At 47.9% G+C, this 27,005-nt stretch overlaps 1 protein-coding gene across 1 annotated transcript in view; it reads left to right on the top strand.

The window, feature by feature from the left end:
• Positions 1 to 27,005, top strand: part of LOC144938138 (oxysterol-binding protein-related protein 6-like) — a 186,487-nt gene that overhangs the window by 148,783 nt on the left and 10,699 nt on the right. The window contains exons 11-18 of the mRNA XM_078865860.1: positions 3,115 to 3,203; positions 3,339 to 3,430; positions 5,861 to 5,997; positions 11,271 to 11,378; positions 17,143 to 17,277; positions 18,357 to 18,444; positions 19,932 to 20,179; positions 24,382 to 24,519. Of these exons, the coding sequence (XP_078721986.1) occupies positions 3,115 to 3,203; positions 3,339 to 3,430; positions 5,861 to 5,997; positions 11,271 to 11,378; positions 17,143 to 17,277; positions 18,357 to 18,444; positions 19,932 to 20,179; positions 24,382 to 24,519 (1,035 nt within the window). The remainder of the gene's footprint in view (positions 1 to 3,114; positions 3,204 to 3,338; positions 3,431 to 5,860; positions 5,998 to 11,270; positions 11,379 to 17,142; positions 17,278 to 18,356; positions 18,445 to 19,931; positions 20,180 to 24,381; positions 24,520 to 27,005) is intronic.

Below are 27,005 nucleotides of genomic sequence, written 5' to 3'. Positions count from 1 at the left end.
CAGTGCTCAACTCCCGTTTACAGCCCTGAGATAGTGATGTAAATTCCACATTCCTATGGCAGGGGCAAGTCTAATAGGACACCCACTAGTAACTTCTCCCAACAAAGTGGTTTCATCTTTTTATGACCCCAGAGAGATGATGGGCTGAGTCGACGCCCAACTAGGATTTGAAATCGCAACTTCTGATTGCGATTATTCTTTGGTTCTTTTCGGTTAAGTCACGTCTAAAAATAAAATAATAAATCAAAATAAAACAACACATTACGACGTTTCGATTGCAACACAAGCAATCATCATCAGGCATAAAAGAAATAGCAACAAAAATCTAACTAGAAAACTATAGACCGACATACAAGCAGACAGACATCACAACGGCACACATAGAGAGGAGTATACAGGCACACGAAAATTAAATAACCTAGTAAAATATTGAAATGTGATGTAATACAACACAGAGAGTCGGTTAACACACAATTAACGCATGGCCTGGTTGACTACGTGTTTCAAAATTTGCTAAGTTAGAATTTTAAGTGTGAGCAACAAATATCTAACTAGAAAACTATAGACAGACATACAAGCAGACAGACATCACAACGGCACACAGAGAGAGGACACAAATCGGCTGTGTGAGCAACAAAAATCTAACTAGAAAAACTATAGACAGACATACAAGCAGACAGACATCACAACGGCAGACAGACATCACAACGGCACACAGAGAGCGGACACAAATCGGCACAAAGAGATGGTCGTTTCTGTGACGGTCCCTTAAATATAGAGAGGAGGGGGAGGGGACGGGGGGAGGGAGAGGGCGGGGAGATCAATGGGTGCACGCCAACGTACTCCTATTGTAAGTGAGATGATAGACGCGGCACGGGAGGCAAACCTGAAAATTAGGACAAACGCGGCACGGGAGGCAAGCCTGAAAATTAGGAGACAAGCACACGAAAATTAAATAACCTAGTAAATTATCGAAATGTGATGTAATACAACACAGAAAGTCGGTTAACACACAATTAACGCATAGCCTGGTTTGAAACGTCGTAATGTGTTGTTTTATTTTGATTTATTATTTTATTTTTAGACGTGACTTAACCGAAAAGAACCAAAGAATAATTCCTGCAGTCACGAAAGCTCCCAAATTAAGATTCTGATTGCGAATCGCTCGCTCTCTACAGCTGAGCCACATGGCGGGATCGCCACCAAGACGAGTTAACATCCGGGAGTTAGCACTGGTTGGATGGATCAACTCCCGATAGAAGTGTTACGAGCTAAAATCTTTGCCCAATCCAACGAGCGGGAAGGCAACAGCGGTAGTTCACCGACTACTGATGACAGGTTTAAAACTAAACTATTAAACTAAACTATTTTTATTTGACCAGGTAAAGTCCACTGAGCTGTATAGCTATTTTCAGACGTGACCTGGCCACAAATGATAGCTCAACGAAGTGGCTTATCACGTGGAAATGTATAGCAGTCAAATACTCTAAATGCATTATGAGATCTCTTTTGCATGTTGATTCTAAACGTGGAGGACCTGGAGAAAAACCCACGTGACCACGGGGAGAATATGCAAACTCCAGATATACATGCGTCAAGTATGAGGATCGAACCCATGACCTGAATACCAGGCGAGGTAGTTAACATCTCATCACCGTGGCTGACTACTGCACGAGTCTCCAACGCTGGGCCAAGTTCTGCCGATGGAGATGAGCCAAGCTGCATTGCTTGAGTGAAGACAATTGTACCTTTGCTTGGAGTGTGCCCAATTAACTGAGTCGTAAAGTGCATAATCTCCAGGAAGCCCCTTTTAAATCTATATTGAAAACTCATTTAAATTTCGATTTAAAGCTTTCGTGACTGCAGGGATTCATCTTCTTGGTTCTTTCGGTAAAGTCACGTAGAAGGGAAATAATAAAATAATAAAAATAAAACATAATAAAATACAATTCTCACGACGTTTCGGCCACAACGCAAGCAGCCGTCCTCAGGTGAAGAACAGGTCTGTCGGAAAGACAGTGTCTTTCCGAAACGTCGTAAGAATTGTATTTTATTATGTTTTATTTTTATTATTTTATTATTTCCCTTCTACGTGACTTTACCGAAAGAACCAAGAAGAAAACTCATTTCTTTAGAACGGCTTGTTACGTTCCGTTTGTTGTCCCCCCCCCACCCCGCACGTCCGATTACCACCGTTGGCTACGTACGGTGCTAAAAGAAGTTCACCATACATACGTAACATTACAGCAGAATTCATTATTAAGAATTAACGATCTCCAGGAAGATCACTACCGTATTTTCCCGCATATAGCCCACATACGCATATAACCCGCAGACGCATATACCCCGCAAAAATAGCGTCTTGTGTCAAACAAATTTCAGATAGCCTGCACCTCCATATACCCTGCATGCATTCATATCTTTAACGTCGTTACCACAGCTTAATTCCATCATATTAATAGAAAGTTTACATTTGTAATACATTCCACTATCAATTGTTCACATTAAAATCATAACGTGCACAAAGAAAACAAACTAACCTGAAACGAGTGAACTTAAAACAGTAAATAAGTAACAAAAGTAAATATCCAATAAATAAGCAACACATAATTGGTAGATAAGTAAGTAGAGTTTTAGCACTGGTAGATTGTGCACTGCGCAGACAATAGTGGCACTACGGTAACGCCGTTGCCCTGCCCCCAATCCCCCCATCTCTCTCCCCCCAGCTCTCCCGTCGCCAGTAAACAAAGTGCCCCCACTACAAACATTGTCGTTTCATTGTACAAACAATTCGAATCATTTAAAACGTGGTAACGTGCAATTTTAGTGTGAGTGGTTTATTCAGCGGTGCTTTAGTCAAAGGTAAGTGTTGCATAGTAGATAGTCCTTCCATGAAAAAATTAAACGAGTTATGACATGTAGGGGTAGCCAACACCTCCATATACCCCGCAGGGTCTTGTTTTGTTTGTAAAAAGTGGTATACCCCGCGGGTTATATGCGGGAAAATCCGGTACTTTATGGTGCGGAATCGTGTCATTGAGCTGTGAACGTAAAGTTTTGCCCCTGCTTGTGTCCTCTCTGCCCCCCGCCCCCCCCTTTGTGTGCTCCCCCCAGCTTCCAAACAGCCCATCCACCTCTCCCATCCGCCTGCACGCCTCCAACCCCAACCTGAGCATGGACGGAGGGGCGGGGCTGGGCCCAGGGTTGGGCGGGGCAGGGCTAGGTGTGGGCCCTGGGGTGGGGCTAGGTGTGGGCCCTGGGGTGGGGCTAGGGGCGGGGCTAGGGGCGGGGCTAGTGGAGGTGGGGGTGGAGTCTCCGGTGAGGCTGCTGAGCTGCAGCAAGGCGCGCGTAAGCATCGCCGAGTCTCTGGACGGCTGCTCCACCGACTACAGCCGCCTCCAGGAGGAGTTCTGCTGCGTGGCAAAGAAAGGTGCCCCCCCCCCCTTTCCCCTGCCTGCCCCCCTTCTGCCCCCCATCCCCACTTAACGCATAAAATTTGATTAATTCTGGGGTCAAAATAATTCGCTTTCTACTTTTGAGTGCAAATAAAAGTATGCGCGTTGAAAATGTTATCGTTTTTGTCACCTAATAATAGTTATTTGTTGTCCTTGTTGGTCTCGCGCCAAAGAAGAAAATGGCAGCTACAGCGGCCGCTCCGGCGACATGACGAGGGGCGATAGAAGCGCGCCTCTCATTGGTCAGAGGCTGGGCCCAGCAACAGGCGCTGTGATTGGACCCAGGCCGCTTGCCGTCGTAGGGTGTGGGCACGACCATTCGTGATTTAAAAAAGAGGCGGGAGGGGGTGAAATGTCAACGATTATCGGTAAAATTTAGTTACAAAACACGAATAGGACCACGATGAGCGGGAATCTGTACCGGTTTATTTTGATGGAATCTTGAATTGCCACTCGAGGCGAGTCAGACGCTGTCTCCCCGACAGACCTGTTCTTCACCTGAGGACGGCTGCTTGCGTTGTGGCCGAAACGTCGTGAGAATTATTTTATTATGTTTTATTTTTTTTATTTTTTTACTTCCCTTCTACGTGACTTTACCGAAAGAACCAAGAAGATGAATCCCTGCAGTCACGAAAGCTTTAAATCGAAATTTTAGCTCGTTAGGCTTCGTAGATCCGAAGATATTAAAGCGTCAAAGATTCCTTAGAATACAAACAGACAACACGGCAAGTTCGATAAAAGTGCGTAAAATAACAACAACAACGACGACGACACTTTGTTTTCGTGCCGTTCTTATGGCGCAAGCTTATCACGGGGGCGCCACCTCTTCACAGACAAATGTAGCCTGCGGTTGTGCTCTCTGTTCTCCGGCATGAATAATTTACACTTTGCAACATAGTTATGCGCGAGCGGTCTCACACCATCAAACTCTGCAATTTTAGAAGTTGATTTAATAATGACACGGCCTGGCTACGGTGATTCACATCCACAGTGGGGCTGGTTCAGTGCTCCGAAATGGGGATTCATTTCCCCCAAGCGGTCCTCCTCCTGATGTATAAGCACGTGGCGAATGCGAGGAATTTATTGACAGTAAAAGGGCAAGCAACGGGTGACGGAATAAAATTTGGCAATAAAGAGTTGGAGAAGTAATTGGGGGTGTAGAGGGGGCGGGGGGGATGCAGTCGTGGCAGTTTGACATTGTTATTGCTTAACTCGTTGAGAACCCAAGAGACCAGGAGAATCTCATTTGCAAGACTGAAACTGGGTCAGGGCATTAGTCTGCCAGTCGGGGGGTGATAATTATTGCTCATAATAGAGGGTTTTGCGTTGGGCTAGATCGTGTGAATATAAATGTGTCGTTAAACCCGCCACCACCCGACAGCCAATTGGTAAGGTTTGTCACGTAGACAACACGTGCCAATTCGTTACTTTTTCAGCACACCTGTGGTGTGTTGGAAAGTGAAACCCACAATATAAAAAAGATATATATTTACGCCAATCTAGCCAAAAAACCTTATGGATAATCTTGGGCGCGAAATCCTTCCTGTTAAAGTGATAATTGCTGCCGCGTAAAATACCAATTGAGTAATCGGTGGGGCGGGGGGTTTCGCATTTAGCATATTGAACCCCCGACATTGGAGCGCAGTGCGAGTGACTCAAGCTGATCGCTAAAGTTCACCATGAAGCAGACAGCGCGCATGATTAAAAACTGGCATAAGAGTTGACCTCTGAGGTTAGTGGGCAGGGAGAAGCCCAGAAGCCAGGTGTAAGAGGTGACGCGAAGAGAAAGGACCTTGAAGATTGGGTGTGGCCTGAAGGATCTAACGGGGGAAGTAAGCGGTGACAAGGTTGGTGACATAAACAACCGTGGCGACGATGACTTCTAAATCCTGACACTTCAGTACACGTGCGCACACGTACAGCCCTTTCTTAAAATCTTCTTTTGGATAAGGGGCGTCTGAAAGCCATGCTAGTTCTACGAGATGTTCACAATACTTAACCGTGCTGATTAGTGCGTGCTAATAAAGGTGGGTAACATAGACGTAGGAGCATAGAAGTACCGTTAAACAATTCATTTGTCCACACTGCCCCTTGCTGACCACCACTTGGCAGAGCTCCGCAGCTGCCTATGGCAGCCTGGCATGCATGGTGGTCACCCGTCCTAAGCACAGGCTCGGGCCCCGCTTATCTTCCGAGATCTGACAAAGATCGGGAGCTCTCCTCCAGGTGACCCTCAGCGCCCTCGGCCGTGTGTCCACACGGCTGTCGCCGAGATGATGAAGCTTCAGTGGCGTGTGCGTACGTGCGCGTGCACGTTGAACTTCTTTCGCACCGTACATAGCCAGCCGTGCTAATCGGAGGTGCGGGAATCTCCTCCGCCCGCCCCCTCCTCCGCATGCGCGCAGTGCACGTGACGCTCAAGTCCGTCTTCAACTCGGTGGCCATCGAGAAGGAGAAGCTGCGGCAGGTCGCGTGCGAGCACGAGGCGGCGGGAGCCGGCCACGCCGCCCACGTGCTCGCGCTCAAGAAGGCACTCGCGCAGGTGAGCACTCGCGCAGGGGTGGGGGAGGGCACGGTGGGCAGAGTGATGTCCGGCACAAATGCGCCACACAGGGCAGAGCCGCGAGTTGGATCTTTTTGCGCCAGGGGCAAGGTACCATCTTTCCCGCTCCCCCCCGCCCCCCACATCCCCCCTTCCCCATCCTTGCTACCTCACCAAAGATTTGAGCCGCTGCTGGATATGTTTCTAATAATTTGGCCTTGCACTCAGGTGCCACCCCCCCATCAGGAATGGCGCCCTGGGGCACTGTGCCAGTGAGATATGTTCAGTCGTCCCAATGCAGAAGCCTCCTGGAATACTGTCACTTGATGAACGAAGTATCCTGTGTTTGTTTATTCTTTAGCTTCAGTTCATTTGGGTTGTTGCACGGACGGTCCCGTTTCGCCAGTTCGTTGCACGGCTTTTGTGCAAGGCAGATCCGTGGTGCATCAGCGCGACAGCAGCAGCAGTAACAACAACACAAGACAACATCATTAGCCAGCCGCCTCTGCTAATTTACAGTAAGCATTGTTATTATTCATATCCAGCCGGGTAGAAAAAAGATTGCGAATAAGCCTCACCTTTCAGGTCAGTGCAGTTTAATCCTGGAGAGTTATGGTAAAACTATGTTGGCCATGTGCGTTAATGTTGTTCGGCCATACACGTTTTTAAGAAGAGTTTTTAAATCGTCCTTTATTCTACAACTGGGGTTAAATACAATCTGGACAACTCTTGTCCAGCAACGTCAGCACGGAATGTCCACTTATACATTTTTGAATGTCATTTATGTGAAACAAAAAAAAAGTCTAAGCTTATAAATAAGCAAAAAAAACAATTAGTTCTGTGTCACTATAGCTCCCCATGAGGGGGGAAAAACAAACTAATTGGTTTATTTGGCAGAAAATATGCATGAGAAATTGTGTAAACGATATTCTGTGTGAGATTACATGTTTACTTAAGGGTGGTGAGTTATTAATCGTGTGTGTGGGCTATCTGGCTATTACGTGAGAGTGCCTCTAACCTGGCTGAATAAGCTGCCATATCCAGGTAAGCAACCTGAGAACTGGGATTGCAAACCAAAAACACCTGGAGCGGCCTCATCCCAGAGTGGCACGGACACAGTGACTCTCGACTCCACCCTAGGCCTGTGTGTAGATCCATTATTCTACGTGTATGTACAAGTAGTCCCCCATTGGCAATCCACTGCTGGATTAACTCGACGCCATGCGGATTGCGTTCGGATATTTGACCATACTTCACAACCCTTGTCAGTGTGGGTTGGTGTAGGCGGGGAGGGGGGAAGCTGTTCTACTCTCCGCTGCCCACAATGTTGCCCTCTATCGGCACCACACAAGCTGTTTGGGTGCTCGGCACCTGTCCAAGCGCTATCCATGCTCGGTCCTGTTGAGCTTCTGAGATCTGATGAGATCTCGTGCATCCCAGCTGATTTGGTCGTGAGGGGGTGGGGGGGGGTGTAGCCGTGCATCGGTTTTCCTTTTGAAACTGATTCCCCTGCTCATTTCTATTGCATTGAATCGTGTGTGCGAGGAATGATGGATTTCGATTTGCGCTTGTGTCCTTATGTGACTGGTTCACGTGCCCTCTGTAGCCACTAACCACACGAAGTAGGGGGAAAAGATAACGAGTCGAATTACAACCCCCGAGATGTGACAATTCATAGACTCGCATTGAGGACTAACACATGTATGTATATTGTCGTTCAATATTTCAATATGAATATCATTGACGTGTTTTTTTTTATGTCAGCCGAATTTCTAAGCAGTTGCACTTTAATGACTGAACATTGCGTTGGCTCATCGTCATCATCAGCCACGATGAAATCCACTGCTGCCGGATCAAGGCCCTCCCCAATCCACCATCACCTCTCACAATCCAGCGGTGTAATCATCCACCCAGCACCTGCTGCACACGAAGAGCTGTTTTAATCTCTCCTCGGCGGACGTCCTCTCGGACGCGTTCCGATCCTCCTGACCTGTCACTCCATCGTGATTCTTGACCATCGGCCATCGTCCCTTGCAGCGATCGTCACGTCCTGCCATAGGTCCACTCGCTTTTCCAAAACAGCTTGAACGATGTCATTTCCCTGCACCGGTTGTCTCATCCACATGCTGCTCTTTCTGTCACCCCGAGTACGTTGGCCCATTTGTCTATTATCACGAGCTGTGGTGCAGTGGGGGCGAGAGCGGCATTGTTTCTTCCAGGGAGGTGATTTTATACTCCAAGGTCGCGGCCACGGAGGGAGCAGGTCATGCCTCTGCTCTGATGATTGATGCCCGTGCCTTTCTTCGGCAGCTGTCCTTGTAAGCCAGCACCATCTCCACGCCCCCTCGTAGTGCTGCCTTGTAGTGACTAAACGCATGGAAGAGGACACATGCTTGTTTCACATGTGCAGAGTAGGTTATGTATGTTGAACCTCTTTCGCACCGTACGAAGCCAACCGTGCTAATCGGAGTGCGGGGAAGGACAACAAACAAAATATTGAGATGATGAAACTGCTGAAACTCAGTGCAGTAAAATTTAAGGGTGAGCTTGCAGAGTACCCTTTGTCAAAACCCGATGCGCTTCCAAAAATGACTCGTGCGTATTTTATAGGGCACAGCAAATTTACGGATTCCTTCAGCACAGCGGTGCCTTTTTGGATGATACGGATTTTCTGGCTGCGTCAGGGCAGGAAGCAGTTGTCTGTTTCAGTGCCCCCACCCCCGCACCCCCGCTACGGACAGCGCAACCTTGCTTTGCATCGAGTAGCGACGCTGGAAGAGAAACCGCACGACTGCCCCGAGAACCCCCTTCTGAGCGGAGAACTTCCCGACAATCCTCGCCGTTTCCACGAGTAGCTCACACCTGTCGTCGGCACAGTGACGCGGCCCAGCGGGTAGACGCGCTCGCCGCCGCTCGTTGCAGAGGCTCGTGGTTCGAACCAGGCAGGCCGCCCGCCCCTCCCCCCCCCCCCCCCTGGTTATTAAATAAATCGTGAAATATGCGCCGTCCGCATCGCAGCGGACGTTGAAGTTTCCCCCCGGACGTTATTCGAAAGGAGGAGGCCGTCGTGTGCTGGTGTCACGGTCCGAATTTGGCAAACTTGAAAAGATGCCTGCGAGTTTTTCACCTCCCGACCGTGAACCTGCTGCAGACTGTGTGCAACACGAGAACGGCGACAAATACCGAATGTACTCAAGTATTGTTATACTGGTAGGAACCTCCTGGTTACACCAGCCCACAGGGGATTATTGTGTCCGTTGTGTGAGGAGGGGAGGGTGGGGAGGGAGGGGCTGGGTGGGGAGGGGGGGGCTGGGTGTGCTGGGTGGGGAGGGGCTGGGTGGGGCTGGGTGGGGAGGGGCTGGTCACCCCGTGGTGCCCTTATAAAACTCAACGTTTAACCTACTCACGCCGGCTTGTGCCCGCCCTCACAGTCGGGCATATTTGCGGAATACACCACGCCGCCTTTGACCCTGCCCATTGACCGGCTCCCTCCGCAGGAATGTGTTTTAATACACAACCCAAAAAAGTGAAGCGCAGTGTCGCTAATCTCAAACATGCACGAGGGAGTCCTCGTTTCCATTCGTGATCCTGAGCAATTTCTAAGAATTGCACATTTCTGTGGCCTTAAGTGGTCACTCCACAGCCACAACCACTGTCAGCTTCCCACAAAGTGGAACTCATGTTATGACCACGCACAGGGATGATGGACCGAGTAGGCCCTTGAACAGAATGTCACCTCGCCCCTCAACCCATCACGTGCATCCTTCCACCCATCCTCCTTCAATCCATCAGCCCGTGCACCATCAACCCAACCTGTCCACCTCACAACTTACAACCATTCTGGATGTGAGTTGAGTGTGTGTGTAAATTTTTTGTTAAAATAATATTAAATTTTATATAGCGTTGAAATATAGAGCCTTGAGTGGCTGCAAGGGTGCTATGAACCCCCATTGCATGCAAAGATGCGACGATAAACACCACGCTTATTCCGCACGCGATTCCGCAAGCTTCAAAATCGATTACAATAATCGATGCATCGTTCCACACTTGCTGGATGTTTATTATCTACATTGTGCAGTTGTTGGGTCTTCTGCTAAAGTTATATTAAATGGCAATGTTTTTGTGTGTGTGTGTTGGGAGCAGTAGTGTCGCGGTTAGCGCACTGCGCTACGAACCCGGCGACCCGAGTTCAATTCCCACTCACGGTCAACACCAGTGACGATTACCCTTGGTCGACTCAGCCTCAAATTAGTACCTAGTGTGGTGTGTAAACATCGTCACTAGGGAGACAAAAGCAGCCGGGCATGGTGCTGGCCACCCACCCCCTCGTGTGCCGTTCCGGCCTTCATAGGTGCTCGCTAACAGCACTTGCCCAATAGTCTCTTAAGCCTATCCAGGGATCTTTGTCTTTATAGGCACGAGTGACCGAGCTGAGATATTTTTCTTGTGGAAACCTTGCTTAATCGCAGATGGGAAGCCTGGCATTTAGACGCCGGCTCAGTAGTCGGTCTTTGCGTACATTCCACTGGGACATTGGGGGAGTAATTTGTGTAAATTCAAAAGCAAATGTATTGTTTTGCAGAGCTGAGGAGCGCTTCTGTGAGCAGAATTGTAGCAAAACGAACAACGTAGCTACGTGTAACATGTTTTCCGCTTGTTGCAAGAAGTCCGCGGTTTGAATCCAGTGGCTGCTCTGGTTGATACTGCGTATGTCCATAATAAAGCCGCCACCACCTGACACGGCCGATAGGTAAGGTTTGTCACGTAAACAAAAACGTGCCATTTCAGCACACCGATTGTGTGTTGGAGATTAAACCCACAACATTTACAATTCGAGTACTGCGACGTTTCGCCGGTGGTTGCAACCAGCATCATCAGGCGATAGCCAGAATTTACCGACACGTTTATTTTTCCAGGGACTGTCCCCGGAAATAGTCGTCAAATTCAGCGAGGCTTCCCTCGGTGAACAAGCGTGTTAATAAATAAGTAGGGAAATACATTTGAAGGCGACACCTGGTGATCGGAGTTCAATTGTTGGCCATGGCCGACATTCGCGGTGAGTGACACCTGGACCGGGGCTTTGGCTTTGAACCCCCTCGACTAACCCGGCACCGACCGTCGTTGTTGAAGTGTGGTCAAATAAAGCCCCCCCCCCCCCCCAAGCCCCCACCCCCATGGTCCGCACGGCGTGTGGACGCCCTCGTCCAGAAATGCACTGGAATTTGACCTTCGCTCCGTAAGCGCCCCCCCGACCTTCCCCCTTTCCTGCACAGGCCACGGCTCAGAATGGGGACCTTAGGAGCAGATTGAGTCGCATTCACGCGGATTCAAATCTCACGGAACCCCTTGTCAACATCAACATCATCCCCAGCCCAGACATGGTGAGAGCCAGAGCACATTGACGCCAGCTTGTCTATCGTTTTCGTTTCTGTGCTTTTAAAAAAATCATTTACTTGTGTTCTAACGAGTTGCTTGTGTTAATGTCACCATTGTTTCCATGTGTGTGTGTGTGTGTCCGCTCACCCTTCACACCCATCCAACCTGTGCATGCTTTCCACTCACCCTTCTTCAACCCTTCAACCCATTCTCTGATCAACTCGTCCACCTCACAACTCGCCCAACCGTTTAATCCACCTGCGTTTACATTCTGTCCACCCTTGAAACCACTCTTTAACCTATCCTTCCTTTTTAACCAATTCGCTCCCTATCCAACAACTTACCCGACCACTCTTTGATCACTTCAACTTATCACATACCCAATCAACCTCACGTATCCTTCCCACTCTTCACTGCTTCAACCCTCCTCCACCCTCCAACCCCCCCCCCCCCCTCCTAAACACCCAACCCTGGTCACACAGCCCTTCAAATGGGAACTCTGAACGCCTTGAAAATTCACCACGACAGCAGCAACACGGCCCCGTGTAACACCTGTCGTGCAAGGAATGTTAACGGGGGAAACCTTGCCCCCAATCACTTTACTTTTGGGCTAAAATATTCGCCGCACGTCGTGCGCATGCAACGGAGAGTGTAGAACGTGAACGATCGGCGTAAAATATAACGGTGTGAGTCGCCCTGTGCTGTACAATGGTCCCGCTGGTGGTCGTGCTGAAGTTAGGAAAAGTTGGAAATATTGACGATGAATGGAACGGCTTCTTACAGTCGCATTGGGGAATTTAAATTCTGGGTCGTGATATTTCTGAACGGTGTTCATTTTTTGGTTGTTCAGTTTGTCCCCCAGTAATTGACAATTGCAGCTCTGACATTTGAGGTGGTGCGGGGATTCGCTTTCTGGACATCCGTCTTGGTTTCTTCATAATGAGTTTTGAAAGGAACCTTAATTGAATTTTTTTTTGCACGCTGTGATTTAATAAAGTACAATCTATATTTTGTCTCCTGTAATTTTTGCAACATAAATCACTGTTTGCCTTAGGTTAATTGCTAAATTATCTGCTGTATTGTTATTTTTATTAATTACTTGCTATTAAGGATTGTATTTTCACACACCAAGCTCCATGAAATTACTTGAACAAAGTTCCACTGGTGATGAAATATTTATGGAAGCAGAATTCCTGCGTCTTCCTGCGAAAGGGAGTGTTGATGGGGCAGTGCCCAATGGGTTTCGTGTCCCTGAACCAAACATGGACAGTCGACATCTCCACGGTGGCGAGATGTTAACTTCCGCACCGGGTACACAGGTGGTCGTGGTTTCGATCCTGATGCCAGACGCCTGTATATTTGGAGTTTGCGTGTTTCTATCTCTCCTGGTTGCGTGGATTTTTCTCTGGGTCCTCCGGTTTTTCCCCAGGTCCTCCGGTTTTTCCCTTCACATTTAAAATCTACATCACGTGTTTTTAGAGTAATTTTCTGCTATGATAATTTCCACATGATAAGCCACTTCGTTGAACTATCATTTGTGATGTCCAGGTCGCTTCTGAAAAGAGCCGTATAGTTCAGTGGGCCTTACCTGCTAAAATAAAAAAAAAATTGTGGAGTTCTATGATAAATTAGCATTACTGGGAGCATTTTATGTACATTTTATGGGTAAAAAAATGGTCAACAACGACTTACATTTGTATAGTAATGTGACACGTGGCCCGGAGCGCAGGATTACACAGGCAGAGAGAACGCGAGGCAGTCACACCGTCCCGATGTCTCTTTAAGTCTCAGACAAGACTCGTCTCAATTAAAAAGAACGATTGGGTCCATTCGCCTTCCCGACTTATGTTACCTCATGCCATCTTACGTTACCCTATGTTAGCTTATGTTATCGGGCATAAAAACAAACGGCGGTGAGAATATAGACAACGAAAATGTGATTGTATATATATTTTTTTATTGCGTGGCGAGACGAATGGGAGGCTGTTTATTTTTGTCACCAGCCGGAGCAATTTGTGTTTGCAGGCTGGAGGCGGATGTAGTGCAACAGGCACTTGACCAGGCAGTGGTGGGGGTTTATCGAGACAAGTGACGCCGCACTCGCTTGCCGCTCTCTCCCGCATGCGCACGCACACAGACACGCACAAAGATCCCCCTTATAGCTTTAACAGGCTGTTGGGGCCAGTGCTGTTAGCGAGTAGCACCTATGAAGATCGACTTTGCACTCGAGGGTGGCCAACACCACGCCAGGCCGCATTTGTTTCCCGAGTGGCGACGTTTACACATCGCACCACTACACTACCGCTGTAACACACCCAAAGACAAAGATCACCCGTATAGCCTTCCCAGGTGCTTGGGGCAAGTGCTGTTAGCGAGCACCTATGAAGGCCGGCACAGCAATCGGGGGGTGGGTGGCCAGCACCACGCCCGGCCGCCTTTGCCTCAACAGTGCTGATATTTTACAAACCACACTCGGGAGGCTGAGTCGACCTAGGGGAGGCCCAGGACCGATTAAGATGATCGTCACTGGTGTTGGCCGTGAGTGGGAATCGAACTTGGGTCACCAGATCCGCAGCGCAGCGCGCTAACCGCTACACTACCGCTCCCCACACGCGCGCTCACATGCGCACACAGCAATAACAACCGCCGTTCGCCACTAAGTGTCGGTGAAGTCACCATGGCGCTTGTGCCAGGCTATGTGCACGTTAAAGGCTGCGTGAAGTGTCAAACGCCCACTGGCAGGAGGTCACTGGGCAGACCGCGGTGCCATGGGTTGACTGAGAGGACTGGCAGATGCACCACACACACATGCACACACCACCTCAGGCACATTTCGCTTGGATGTGGTCTCACTTGCCCTTCCCACACAGTGTCCCCTGTCTTCCAAATCTTCTGCTGTTTTGAGGCCCGCTTCCACGTGGCCCACTAGTAAACCTACACAGTGTGTACCAGCCTCGTGTACCGACTCACTCTCTCTGCCCCTTCAATGCCGTTGACACGTCACAGGAGGTCGGGATCCCTCTGATAATGATCCACAAGAAGTGCATGAGTTTTAAATTATTAAGTGCTCCTCTCCCCCCTTTTACCCTATAGAGTCGCGTTTCTCTATTAGCTCGCTTCACTTATTACAGTGACTTTGGCTGTAATGGTTCCACCTGAAGACGGCAGCTTGTGTTGCCTCCGAAACGACGTGATTTAATTTAGTTCTCATTTTATTTTATACCCACGTGACTTTACCGAAAAAAACAAAGAGTATAAATCCTTGCAGTCACGAGAGCTTCAAATCTAGAATTTTTATTATTATTTTGACTGGGATCTGTTTTTTTTTGCCACTGATGTAAATTCCACATCCTTATGGGAGAGGGATCAAATTGTCCTTGGATTTTCATTTGGAAAGCGAGGCATGTATAAGGCATTGCAGCGTGATTATTGTGGAGGCCTTGTACTCACCGTGTGGACGTGGACTTGCTCACTGCTTCCCGTCATCATGCTCATGCTCTCTCTTGGCCTCAGTTGTCACCGTAATCCCACTGCTGCCTGTCGGTCAGGTCACAATTGGTCAAGTAGATTTTTACGGTGACCTCAAACAAGAGCTCCACAATGCAGTTCTTCAGGAGCCGCTGATTGTTTTTGCATAATGCACAATTTGTACATGTGTCTGCTTGTTCCTTCAAACGTTTGGTTTTTTCCAGCCTGCACTGATTTTTTCTGTTATGATGATGGCGTTTGCTGGTCAGTTACAGATTTGATTACTGCTCGCCTCTTCATCGGGAGAGCTGTTTGTGAACACGCCGATCTTAAAACCGCACTCTGGCAGGTAGTGGAGTGGTCTTTTTGATCACTTCAGAGGCAGTTTGCTGAGGATAGGCGGGTAAATTCCTGCTGCTGTCTGACCTTTGAGGAATTACCAAAGTATGGCATTGGCAACGAAGAGTAAAGTGAGTGTTAAAGACATGTTGGTAAAGTTACCCAGACAGAGCGAGTAATTCAGCTGCGTTGTCATTACCAGAAAATTATATTGGAGATAAAGAATGAAAAGTCAAATAGATGTTTTCATTAAATGAGCACTGAGGTGGTATTCATCTCCTGAGCCAGTCATAGAAATTGCACATTCCAATGGTGGAGGTGAGTCTGTCCATAGAACAACCACTGGTGACCTACCCACAAAGTGGTACTCATTTTATAGACACCTGTAGAGCTGATGTGCCGAGTCGATCCCCAACCAGGGTTCGAACTCGCAATTTTTATAATTGTGAGTCGATCGCTCTCCGGCTGAGTCAACTGACCGTTTTCGGTGAACAGAAGAAAAAAAGCCCTCGTACATTTAAGGGAATGAAAACCTTTTGGAATTCTAGGAGTTTTTTTCTTCACGTTGACAGTCCTCTACTGCAAAATGGATCTTGAATTTGAATTGGCCTCACCTGCTGAAATAAAGTACACACACAGCACATGCATAATGTAGGTTTTTTGGATTAGATCGCATAAATATAAATGTGTTGTTCAACCCGCCACCGCCCGACACAGCCAATTAGTAAGGTTTGTCACGTAAACAGAACATGTCAATTCGTTACGAGTACAGCACATCGGTGTGTTGGAGAGCAAACTCACAACAACTCTCCAACATATTGGTGTGCTGTACTAGTAACAAATTGGCATGTCCTGTTTACGTGACAAACCTTACTAATTGGCTGTGTTGGGTGGTGGCGGGTTTAACGACACATTTATATTTGTGCGATCTAACCCAAAATAAACTATACTATGGATGATATTGGTCGCGAAAGCCTATGTGTTAAACACACAGCACACAGTGTACCAACGATAATAATAGTTCTATTTCTATAACGCCTTTTATTGGGGATTTCAAAGAGCTGTACAAGAAGAGACTGCAGCAAACACTCGGCATACAAATAACTCGTGGAAACGAAAACACAGCAAAGTAATTATAATAAATGCTAAAAGCCATTTCCTGGATTAACAGAAAGTTACAAAAAACATGTCTACCTGAGATGTGTTTCCAATTGTCAGATTAATAAAGGACATTTTTTTTCAATCCAAAAAATCAGGCTTAGTTCATGAATTTGTATTCGTGAAGCACACCACACGTACGCCTGCATTTCAGAATTCTCCACATTAAAAACGATGTAGCGGTCCTCAATCGCCTGCGCCCGCACGTTATCACTAAAAATAATAAAAGTCTCGGTGTCTCTGCACTCAAACGAGTGCTGCCCCCACACTAATGTCTGCTGGAAGCTCTGGCCCAGCAGTGGAAATTCCACATTCTCATGACAGGAGCCAACCACTCGCTTGGTATGGAGGAGGTCGTGGGTTCGATCCCGAGACTGACGCCTGCTGTATATTTGGAGTTTGTATATTCTCCCTGTGGTCAAGTGGATTTTTCTCCGGGTCCTCTGGTTTTCCCCCTCCACATTTCGAAAACATGCATTTAGAGTAATTGGCTGCTACGATATATTTACACACAATAAGCCACTTCGTTGAGCTATAATTTGAGGCCAAGTCGATTCTGAAAAAGAGTGGGGCTTACTTGGTAAAATAAAACATTGTTTAGTTTGGTTTTTAGTTTACTCCATGGCCGGGGCTCACCGCTGTCATCTTCCCTCGACGTTGTACCCATCCTTTTGGCCCTGGAGGGAGGGAATGATTGGGCCGAGTGGAGCATCATGGAAAGGGAGAGTTGATGGAATGTGCGCACACGCGTGTGCACGTGCTCGTAACTGTGTGGCCACAATGCCCCCTGTGCACGTGTACCAGCCCCCCGAGCCCCCCCAGGAGGGACCCCTCGTGCCGGTGCCGCTCAGCGAGAGCCGCCTCTCTGTTTCCGAGTCCGTCTCGGAGTTCTTCGATGCCCAGGAGGTGCTCATCTCGGCGAGCTCCTCTGAGAACGAGGTGCCTGAACATTCGCGATCTTTGTTTTTCTTCGCGCCGCGCAGTTCAAACTTGCCCGCCACGTTGGTGTTCCGCGCCCGTGCTGCTGTGGCCCTCTCCGATTGGACTGGCACAATTTGTCCGGCATGACTTTCTGACGTTTCGGTCCAGCTGTGCAGCATACTTCAGGAACCGAATCTCCCAGCACGCAGAGCGAAACGTCGGACGTCGTGTCGAACAATGCGCGGGAAAGACCTGCAGATTTTCAATTATATTCTGGCGATATTTTCGACTTGGCACTACTACTGTGTTTCTAATTTTAGAACCGCTCCATCACGTCTATCACCGTCAAGGGCCTTTCTATACTCGCTCGACACGTGCGTGATTTTTCACGTTGTTTATCACCGGGGCGCCTGTTATTGTGAGACCCAGCCAAAGGTTTTTATTTGAAAGTCATATTCGGCCTCCAGGTAAGGAAGAGGTTTACCACTTCTGCTCGAACATAATTATTTGCAGCAAGCCTGACGCTATTGATGAGACCCTTTACGTTGAAACCGGTCCAGAGTTTTGTTTGTATTGAACCAATGTTGAAATTATGCACTCCCAGAAGGCCTTGTGATTGACGGAAAATGTGAAAAATAAGTTTATATGGTTCATGTGGAGGAACAGGTTTGTGAATGAGGCGTATTTTACTCCTTTCTTTGTTGGTTATATTCTTCACAAAGACGCTCGCTATTTTGTGTTAAGATCTAAGATGCTTCTTCTGAGTCATCGTTTTAGTGACGTGATCGTGCCATATAAGGGACCAGGAATAGATGATGCAAGTTCTGTTTACCTTGATATCAATGCATGCAGTTATATATTTTTCGAACTAACTTTTAAGCAATCGTGCCTTCATATTTATGTTTAAAAATTACAGTAAATTTGACCCATTTCACGTTAAAGCCTATTCGTCTCACCGAAACCCTTACCTGGTCAAAGGAGACATTGGATCGATTTGGTTTCGTATATATTTTGCTTGCTATTTCTCACTGCGATAATGTGCGCGTGTGTGTCGGCCGCGTCGTGCGGGCGTTGCTCCCTTCTCGCCGCTTTCAAAGCCGTCGGACGACGAATCCTACGTGAGCGACGTGAGCGACAACGTGTCGGAAGACAACATCAGCGTGACGGACGGGGCGCCGCAAACGTGTGAGTTGCCTCCGTGGCCCGCCCTGCGGATCTCGGTGTGGGACCGAGGCCTCGCCATCAAAAGCACACCCCCCCCGCCCCCGGGGCGGTGACGCGGCCCGGTGGTAGCCGCGTCCGCCGCTTGGTACGGAGGTTCGCAAATTCCAATTCCGACGACCACCGCCCCCCTGGTTAAATACTGCGACCTGCGGGTGCGTTAACCGCCCGCTTCACGGGTGGACATTGTCGATGGCGTGAGGTCATTCGCAAGAGTCGGCCATTGTTTGCCGGCGTCAGAGTCCAAATTTGTCAAATTGTTAAAAATTACCCCACAAGTTTGGATTATGCACCGCAATCAACAACCCCTACTGGCAAACCGATGCCTCAGGTTACTCTTGCGAATGAAACTTATCTTTGTCTGTTGAGTTCTTACCTGATTATTATAAAATAAACTTGAACAACTTTGTGTTTGCAATATACCGGTGTATGCTGGTACATCGTACCGCACTTCTCAGAAACCAAATATATAACCCGGTATTTTTTGAAAGGTCCCTATCCCTGTGCTGCGATGTTTATGCAGAGGCGAACCAACCATTAGATATACGCGCAGTCTTTTTGTCAATCCACTGCTGGATGATCTCCACGCCGTACAGGTCGTGTGGGGTTTTTGCAAGGCCCAATTAAGGTTACGAAGGGCCTAAGGGCTAATAGGAGAGCCGGGCCTAAGTATGTGTTACATTTTGGAATTTTTTTTATGAAGTCATCAAATATTTATCTTTGCAAAATGAACAAATGTAACCGAATCAAGGTATATTCATCAAAGACAAATGACCCACTGCACTCATTTAATCAAAGAAACCATTTTAGTTCTTCATAGCTTTGACTGTGGCAAAGTCATGAACGATGTCATTGAAATTTGAAAGACAAAAAAATGGTGAGGGCCGCCCTGGCGTCACTCAGCTGTTACTTCAAAATGGAATGGATGGCCTACAGAATATGAGGGCCTAAGGCCTTTATTAGCATCATTAACCTATGGGCCATGCCGGCCCTGGTTATTTGTGCGTACTTCACCCAAGTTCGTCAGCACGCGTTGGTGCAGGCGGTGAGCGTGGTAGAGTACAACGATGAAGTTAGCCGCACCGCCTTCTGCTTGACCAACGTTGCTCGCAGAAGCCTTTTAACACCCATCTCGTGCATGGTGGTGGTCGCCCATCCGAGATGGATCCAGGCTCACCCCTGCTTAGCTCCTGAGAGCCGACCGTGTCGGTGTGCATTGCGGGTGATGGGTGAAGATGACTTGTCGATTCCTCTTCAAATGAACCACACAAGTTTAAAAATAAACCCGAAGAGCTGTTTTTTCAGAATATATATATTTTAATGCCGCTCAAACACACCTCATGAAGCTTCGCGAGTCACTTAAAAAAAAAACCTGCACCCGAAGATATTTGTTTACGCTATGCCTGCTATAGAAATGCAAGTTATTGTTTTCGTTGCTGTTGTTAATTCAGCGTTAAGCACACGGGAGGGCGGCTTCCGCAACGGCAGACGAAGCTTCCTGCCGGCGCCGTGCCCGGACACGAGCGGCGTGAGCCTCTGGAATATCCTGCGCAACAACATCGGCAAGGACCTGGCAAAGGTCTCCATGCCGGTGGAGCTCAACGAGCCCCTCAACACGCTGCAGAGGCTGTGCGAGGAGCTCGAGTACAGCGAGCTGCTGGAACAGGCGTCCGACACGGAGGACCCCGCGCAGCGCATGGTACGAAGCGATGGGAGGCTTCCCACAAAGCAGTAAATATTTTACCGACCCAAAGGGATGATTGGCCGAGCCGACCCTCAACCGGGCGTTCGACTCGCAACCCTCCCAAAGGTGGCGCTCGAACCAAAGTGCCCGTCGGCTGAACCAGCGCTGTGTAGAAGTGACCGAAACTACGAGGGATGTAAACACGACCTCAGATACATGACAAAGTGCGCTGCCCCCCCCCCCAGCACCTTCTTGTGGCTTTCTTATTTCGCTCGCACTTCATCAACCAATCACGCTTCACTTGTCCTCCTGCGGCGTTGGTAAGAAGCAATGATGTGCCCGAATGTGACGGGGAGGCTTTTCAGAGTGGCTTTTGCCATTGTTCGTAGCTGCGTTTGATTGTGGGTTTCAGCCGTCTGCGGTTAAAGCCAGGTTCAGGGCGCCGCGGTGGCAAGATGTTAAGTACCTCGTCTGGTATGCAGGAGGTCACGGGTTTGATCCAGACCCTGACGCCTTGCAGTATATTGGGAGTTTGCATGTTCTCCTCGTGGTTTTGTGGATTTTTATCCAGGTGTTCCGTTTTTTTCCTCCACATTTAGAATCAACATGAATCAACATGAGTTTAGAGTATTTGGCTGCTAGAAAATATCATTTGAAGCCAGGTCGCTTCTGAAAAAGAGCTGCACAGCTCAGTCGGCCTTACCTGGTAAAATAAAACATTATTTTTTGCAGCCAAATATTCTAAAAGCATGTTTCTTAATGTGAAGGGAAAAACCGGAGCACACCGAGAATAATCCACATGTGCAAACTGAAAATACAGCAGGCGTCAGGGTTGGGATCAAACCCACAACCTCCTGTATACCAGGCGCGGTAGTTAACATCTCGCCACCGTGGCGCCCCTACTATTAAAGGAACCTCTGTGGTAGTTGATAATTTTCCCATTTGTGCAATGATTTATGTGGCAAATTACCAAAGCGTGACCTCGTCTATGAAGATGACATTAAAGACCCTTGGAAATAATTTGTAATGGGTTAATTTGTGTCTAGCGGTTTCCCACACGAGTCCATATGCACTGTATCTGTCGAACATTTTTAATTCAGCTCCCTGCGGAAGTGGTGTGTGTGTGTGTGAGCAAAGCCTTGTTTGTCAAATATTACAGCTCCTGACACGTAGATAAAATGTATTTGTTTCTGGAGCATGTTCATGTCAGTGGTGTCAAATGCTCTGATCGTCCGCCATCTCTTTAAATTCTATTGTTTTCACACTAGGTTGTTGGGGGGCGCCTGTGTCGACCCCAAACAACCTAGTATTCACCAACGTAATGGAACGTCTGTCCCTGCGACTTGTTGATTGTTGATAGCGTATGCGGGAAGAATTGTAAATTGTCGTCGTCGCAAAACAAATGGCAAAGTCGTGTCGGTGGGGGCTAAGTCGATTCTGGGAATCAACACCGAATCCCCTCGTTCTCTCTCTCTCAAGCGTTGATCATAGACAGATAGAGAAAATAGTTTTTTTATAAATATAATTTTACATCCGGAAGACTTCATTGAAAACGACATTTCACGTGCATTTTCTCTCATTAAATAGATGTCCTTGCTGGGGGTTCGGTTCGATGCGGACTTTCACCTGTTTGGGATTGCGGGATCGAGATAAGGCGACATTAGAGAGGTGCTGGCCGTGCGAGAAGACCGCCGTCTGCAGATCGATTCCAACGTATTCGAACGTCTGTCCCTGTGCCTCCGTCGTTCATGCACGGGGCGTGTAGGTTTGCAGTGACCCCTGCATGAAAACGACGGGAAGTGCAGCGTTCATCATATTCGTCACAGATAAAGTTGGGCGCTTACATTATTAAATATTAATGGGGTGGAGGGGGCATGGCCTAGTGGCTAGTCTTCTTTTTCCTCTTCCTCCTCTTCCTCCTCTTCCTCCTATTCCTCCTTATACAGCTGATGTAGATGCAGAGCAACAACTACAGTTTCACATTCAGGTAGTTAAGCCAGACAAGCACGTCAGGAGCAAAGCAGTGTATCGCTGTGATGGGAGGCGTTGCGTCGTTCTACGTTGTACGTTCCGTTCTGGATGATCACAGTCTCGCACTACTGGAGAGGTTTTTTTTATTTCAATTTTTTTTTCATTTGTGCATCAGGGTATCCGCATCTCCTGCCATGATTGTGCAGTGGATGCGGTTTAGGGTGGACCGCGAGTGGTCGGTGAGCGAACCACAACTGGTCGATGTCATTTGGGCTGAAGGTTCCATTCCCGCAGCTGGCCACAATTTCCCGCAGGAAATGACGTGAGATTTTGAGCTGCAATAATAGGAAGAGTTAATTTTGATCAAAGCAAAGGTAAAAGCAGCTTTTGTATGTACTGTAAGACCATTCGAGTACATTTTCTGTCATGCTACGGATAGATTGGGTCCCACCATAACAATGTGGAATTTCCTTCACTGGCTGAGGGTTGCCAATTGAGATGGTGCATTGCCGAACGGTCACTTTAGCAGGAAAAGACTTTGATTGTTCCAATTTATAGCACACTTTGGTAATTTGTTGGAAAAACGCATTATTATTATTATTGAACCTAACAATATAATTGAGCATTGGGTGGTACTCAACTTCATTGAAAGTGCTGAGCTTCAGGACACACAATTGACAATAATTAACACCAAAGTGTCAACGTTTTTTTTTCTCTGAAGCTAAACATCTTTGCAAATGATGGATCTGCAAAACTGTTATAATTACAAAATGTTTGATATTTCTTGGAAAGACAATCTCACATTCGCATTTGGATTAAAAGCCTTGAACACATAACCCTATCCGTTTTGCCCCTGTTTTTGGTGAGTAAAGAAATTATATATGTATGGTGAACTCCTTTCGCACCGTACGTAGCCAACCATGCTAATCGGAGGTGCGGCGAAAGGACAACACATTCACCCATACACACTCGCTACTATACTACACCCACTACTACACACTCACTACTGCACACTTAATACTCACTACTCGTTACACAATGAGCACATTTTGAGAAAATAAGTTTGACAAAGGGAACATTTTTTGCAACACGTAAATCCCTTTATAGTTAGTTCCTCGGTTAACAGTGACATCGGTTAACGGTTTTTTGGTTCATGTTTCACCTGCCCATAGGACCCCGTGGTGTCGAATAACGTTAAAATTGTTAATGAACGGTATGTTTGTGTTATGTGCATCGTGCGCCAATTTCGGCCAATCCGATCGCTCGTAAGCGGGGCTGAGCCATGTCCTCAACCAATCAGCGACGCCCATTCATGAGCGTTTAGACCTCGACTGGCTTTGTTTACGTCGCGTTTTCTATTTTGGCAGTGGAAACAGCTCTCTTGCAGACTCAAGTGCTTTTACTTATTTTTCAACTTACAAGTGAATTAGATTAACAGTTATTTCGGCCAACAGTAATTTTTGTGGAATGGATTAAAAACGTTCACCGAGGGACTACTGTATAATGTATAACCGGGGGTCTTGCCAGGGCCTAGCCTGGCTCGGATCAGGGGTTGCCAGGTTGTTTTCCACTGCAGGACCCAAGCTATGCTGCTGACATCAAAACACAATGAACGCCCGGTGTCGGCGTCGCACTTTTAAGTGTGCCAACCGATCCAACGTATGACGGAAATTGTTAACCCCTGGCCCTGCTTGCACCTCCCCAAGCGAGATTCAAATGGCTTCTGTGTGCACGTATCTATGTATGTTGAACTTCTTTGCACCGCACATAGCCAACCGTGCTCATCGGAGGTGTATTCTATTTCCTTATTCGGCACCTTACTAGCTAGTGTCGTCAAAGATGATCGGCACTCAGGATGATCTGGAAACAAAATAAAACTCTTTCACGATGATAATGATATAACGGGAACAACCACAAATCACGGCTCACTCCAGCTCGCACCATCGCTTGCCCTCACTGTTCCAAAATGGCGGCAAGGAAAATGGCTCCGCTTCTTTTACCATGACGACCAAAATGTAAGTTGTCTACATTTGTAAGGTTTGGTTCTGGCTCAGCCCGGTAAACAGTCTGGTGGACAAGTGCCCCCCGCACCGTGGCAGGCCCCCATGCTGCCTTGGCCCCTGGATGTGCCAGCGGTAAAAAAATGGCTTTAACGAGTTAAAAAAAAAATTGTAAGGCGCGGCGCCGGCTGCGTTGTTGCTCTTTGCGTGGCCCCGGATTCGGTCCCCCCCCCCCCGTTCCGCCAGGTGCTGGCGGCGGCGTTTGCTGTGTCGGCGTACGCCCCCACGTACTACCGCTCCGGCAACAAGCCCTTCAACCCCGTGCTCGGCGAGACCTACGAGTGCATCCGGGAGGACAAGGGCTTCCGCTTCGTGGCCGAGCAGGTGAGCCACCGCTGCAGTGTGTGATGAGGAGGCCTTCGCTTCTAATCTCATCCGTATTTTTAGAGAGCGCCTTCACTCCAGGTGCCCTGACATGGCTTGCAAAGCGGTGACAGAGAATGGAATGATGTAGTTGGTGGGGAGGCGTTGCTGCGATGGACTGGTGGAATGAGTGACAGCGATAGAGGGGTACACCGAGGGATCGTGGAAGGGCCACAGGGAAGGGACGGGAAGGAGTGGAGGGATGAGGGGAGAGAAGAGGAAGAGAATGGGCAATAGAGCAGAGGTGAGATGTTAAGAGAGGAACAGAAGAAGGTTAAGGAGTGGCACTGCCTAATGTACAGGGACAGTGTTGAGTCTATGGACGGGACGGTGTTGAGTCTATGGACAGTGTTGAGTCTATGGGAAGTGCTGAGTCTATGGACAGTGTTGAGTCTATGGGCGGTGTTGAGTCTATGGGCGGTATTGAGTCTATGGTGCAGTGTTGAGTCTATGGGCAGTGTTGAGTCTATGGACGGTGTTGAGTCTTTGGGCAGTTTTGAGTCTATGGGCAGTGTTGAGTCTATGGGCAGTGTTGAGTCTATGGGCAGTGTTGAGTCTATGACAGTGCTGAGTCTATGGTGCAGTGTTGAGTCTATGGTGCATTGTTCAGTCTATGGGCAGTGTTGAGTCTATGGTGCAGTGTTGAGTCTATGGGCAGTGTTGAGTCTATGGTGCATTGTTGAGTCTATCGGCAGTTTTGAGTCTATTGTGCATTGGTGAGTCTATGGTGCAGTGTTGAGTCTATGGTGCAGTGTTGAGTCTATGGTGCAGTGTTGAGTCTGTGGTGCAGTCTTAATTTTAGAAACGTCGTATGCTATTATTTAATTTTATTTATTATTTTATCTTTAGACGTGACTTAAAACCGAAAGAACCAAATAATAAATCCTGCAGTCACGAAAGTTTCTAAAATTAAGATTGAACCACTTCTACGGGGAAGTTTTAAACCTATCCTTTTTTTCTCTCTCTCTTCTCTCTGCCTGTGTCCTCTCTTTGGAATGTTCACACTTAAATTCTAACTTAGCAATCTTTGAAATACGTAATCAACCAGGCTATGCGTTAATTGTGTGTTGACCGACCCTCTGTGTTGTATTACATTACATTTCGATATTTTACTAAGTTATTGAATTTTAGTTTGTCCTTCTCCTGATTTTCAGGCTTGCTTGCCGTGTCATCGCACTTGCAGCACCACGTTTTGTTGTCCACTCATTGATATGCAAATGTTTTCTCTAACCCCCTCCCTCTCTCTGCCTCCTCCCCCCTCTGTCTATTTAAGGCCACCCCACAGAGATGATCACCCCTCTCTGTTACCTGTGTTGCTCTCTCTATGTATCTTGGTGATATCTGTCTGCTAATATGTCTGTCTATAGTTTTCTGGTTAGATTTTATGTCGCTATTTCATTATACCTGATGATGATTGCTTGTGTTGCAATCGAAACGTCGTATGCTATTATTAAATTAAATTTATTATTTTATCTTTAGACGTGACTTCACCGAAAGAACCAAATAATAACTATGGTGCAGTGTTGAGTCTATGGTGCAGTGTTGAGTCCGTGGTGCAGCATTGAGTCTTTGTGCATTGCTGAGTCTATGGGCAGTTTTGAGTCTATGGTGCATTGTTGAGTCTATGGGCATTGTTGTGTCTATGAGCAGTGTTGAATCTATGACCAGTGTTGAGACTATGGGCAGTGTTGAGTCTGTGGTGCAGCGTTGAGTCTATGGTGCAGTGTTGAGTCTATGGTGCAGTGTTGAGTCTATGGTGCAGTGTTGAGTCTATGGTGCACTGTTGAGTCCGTGGTGCAGCATTGAGTCTTTGTGCATTTGTAATAGTGTTCCAGGAGACTTGGATGCCAGGGTTTGGAGGCACACGTATTTATTCCGTGTTGGTACAGCACAACACTGACATGCAACACTGGAGGGGGTATCGGCCCCCTCACCCGTCTTACTGGGGATACACTCTCTAGCTACGCCTAGCCTACCTCTGGGTCCTCCACTAACGGACTAGGGGAGGCTAGCTAGCCCGACACTGGTAAGTCGGGCTCACGGTACCCGGAGTCCCAGACCAGCTCTTACAAGAGCACCGGCTCTGGCTCTCGGGACCACGCCGCTGGCTCGATCCTGTTCGGCCCTGATAAGGGCGGCGATCCAGGGGATTCCAGGGCTCTATCTACGACGATCTTCAGCCTTCACTGGTTAGCTTCAACATCTCTCCCTGAGCCCTCCGGCTCATCCCCTTTTATACCAAAACCCCCGCTGAGGGGTGGGGCCCCGGGGGATCCCAGCTCCGAGTCAGCCCCCCAGGCTGCCCGATGCGGACGTCGCTGGGAGCACTTTCCCGTGCACCGACATAGCCACGCCCACTGTGTTTCTTTCCCATCTGATCCCATTGTATAACAGCCCCTCCGTAACACCCCTACACATTTCTGAGTCTATGGTCAGTGTTGAGTCTA

Source organism: Lampetra fluviatilis, chromosome 21 (assembly GCF_964198595.1).
Source record: "Lampetra fluviatilis chromosome 21, kcLamFluv1.1, whole genome shotgun sequence".
Lineage (NCBI taxonomy): Eukaryota > Metazoa > Chordata > Hyperoartia > Petromyzontiformes > Petromyzontidae > Lampetra > Lampetra fluviatilis.
This window is presented reverse-complemented; position numbering and strand designations above follow the sequence as displayed.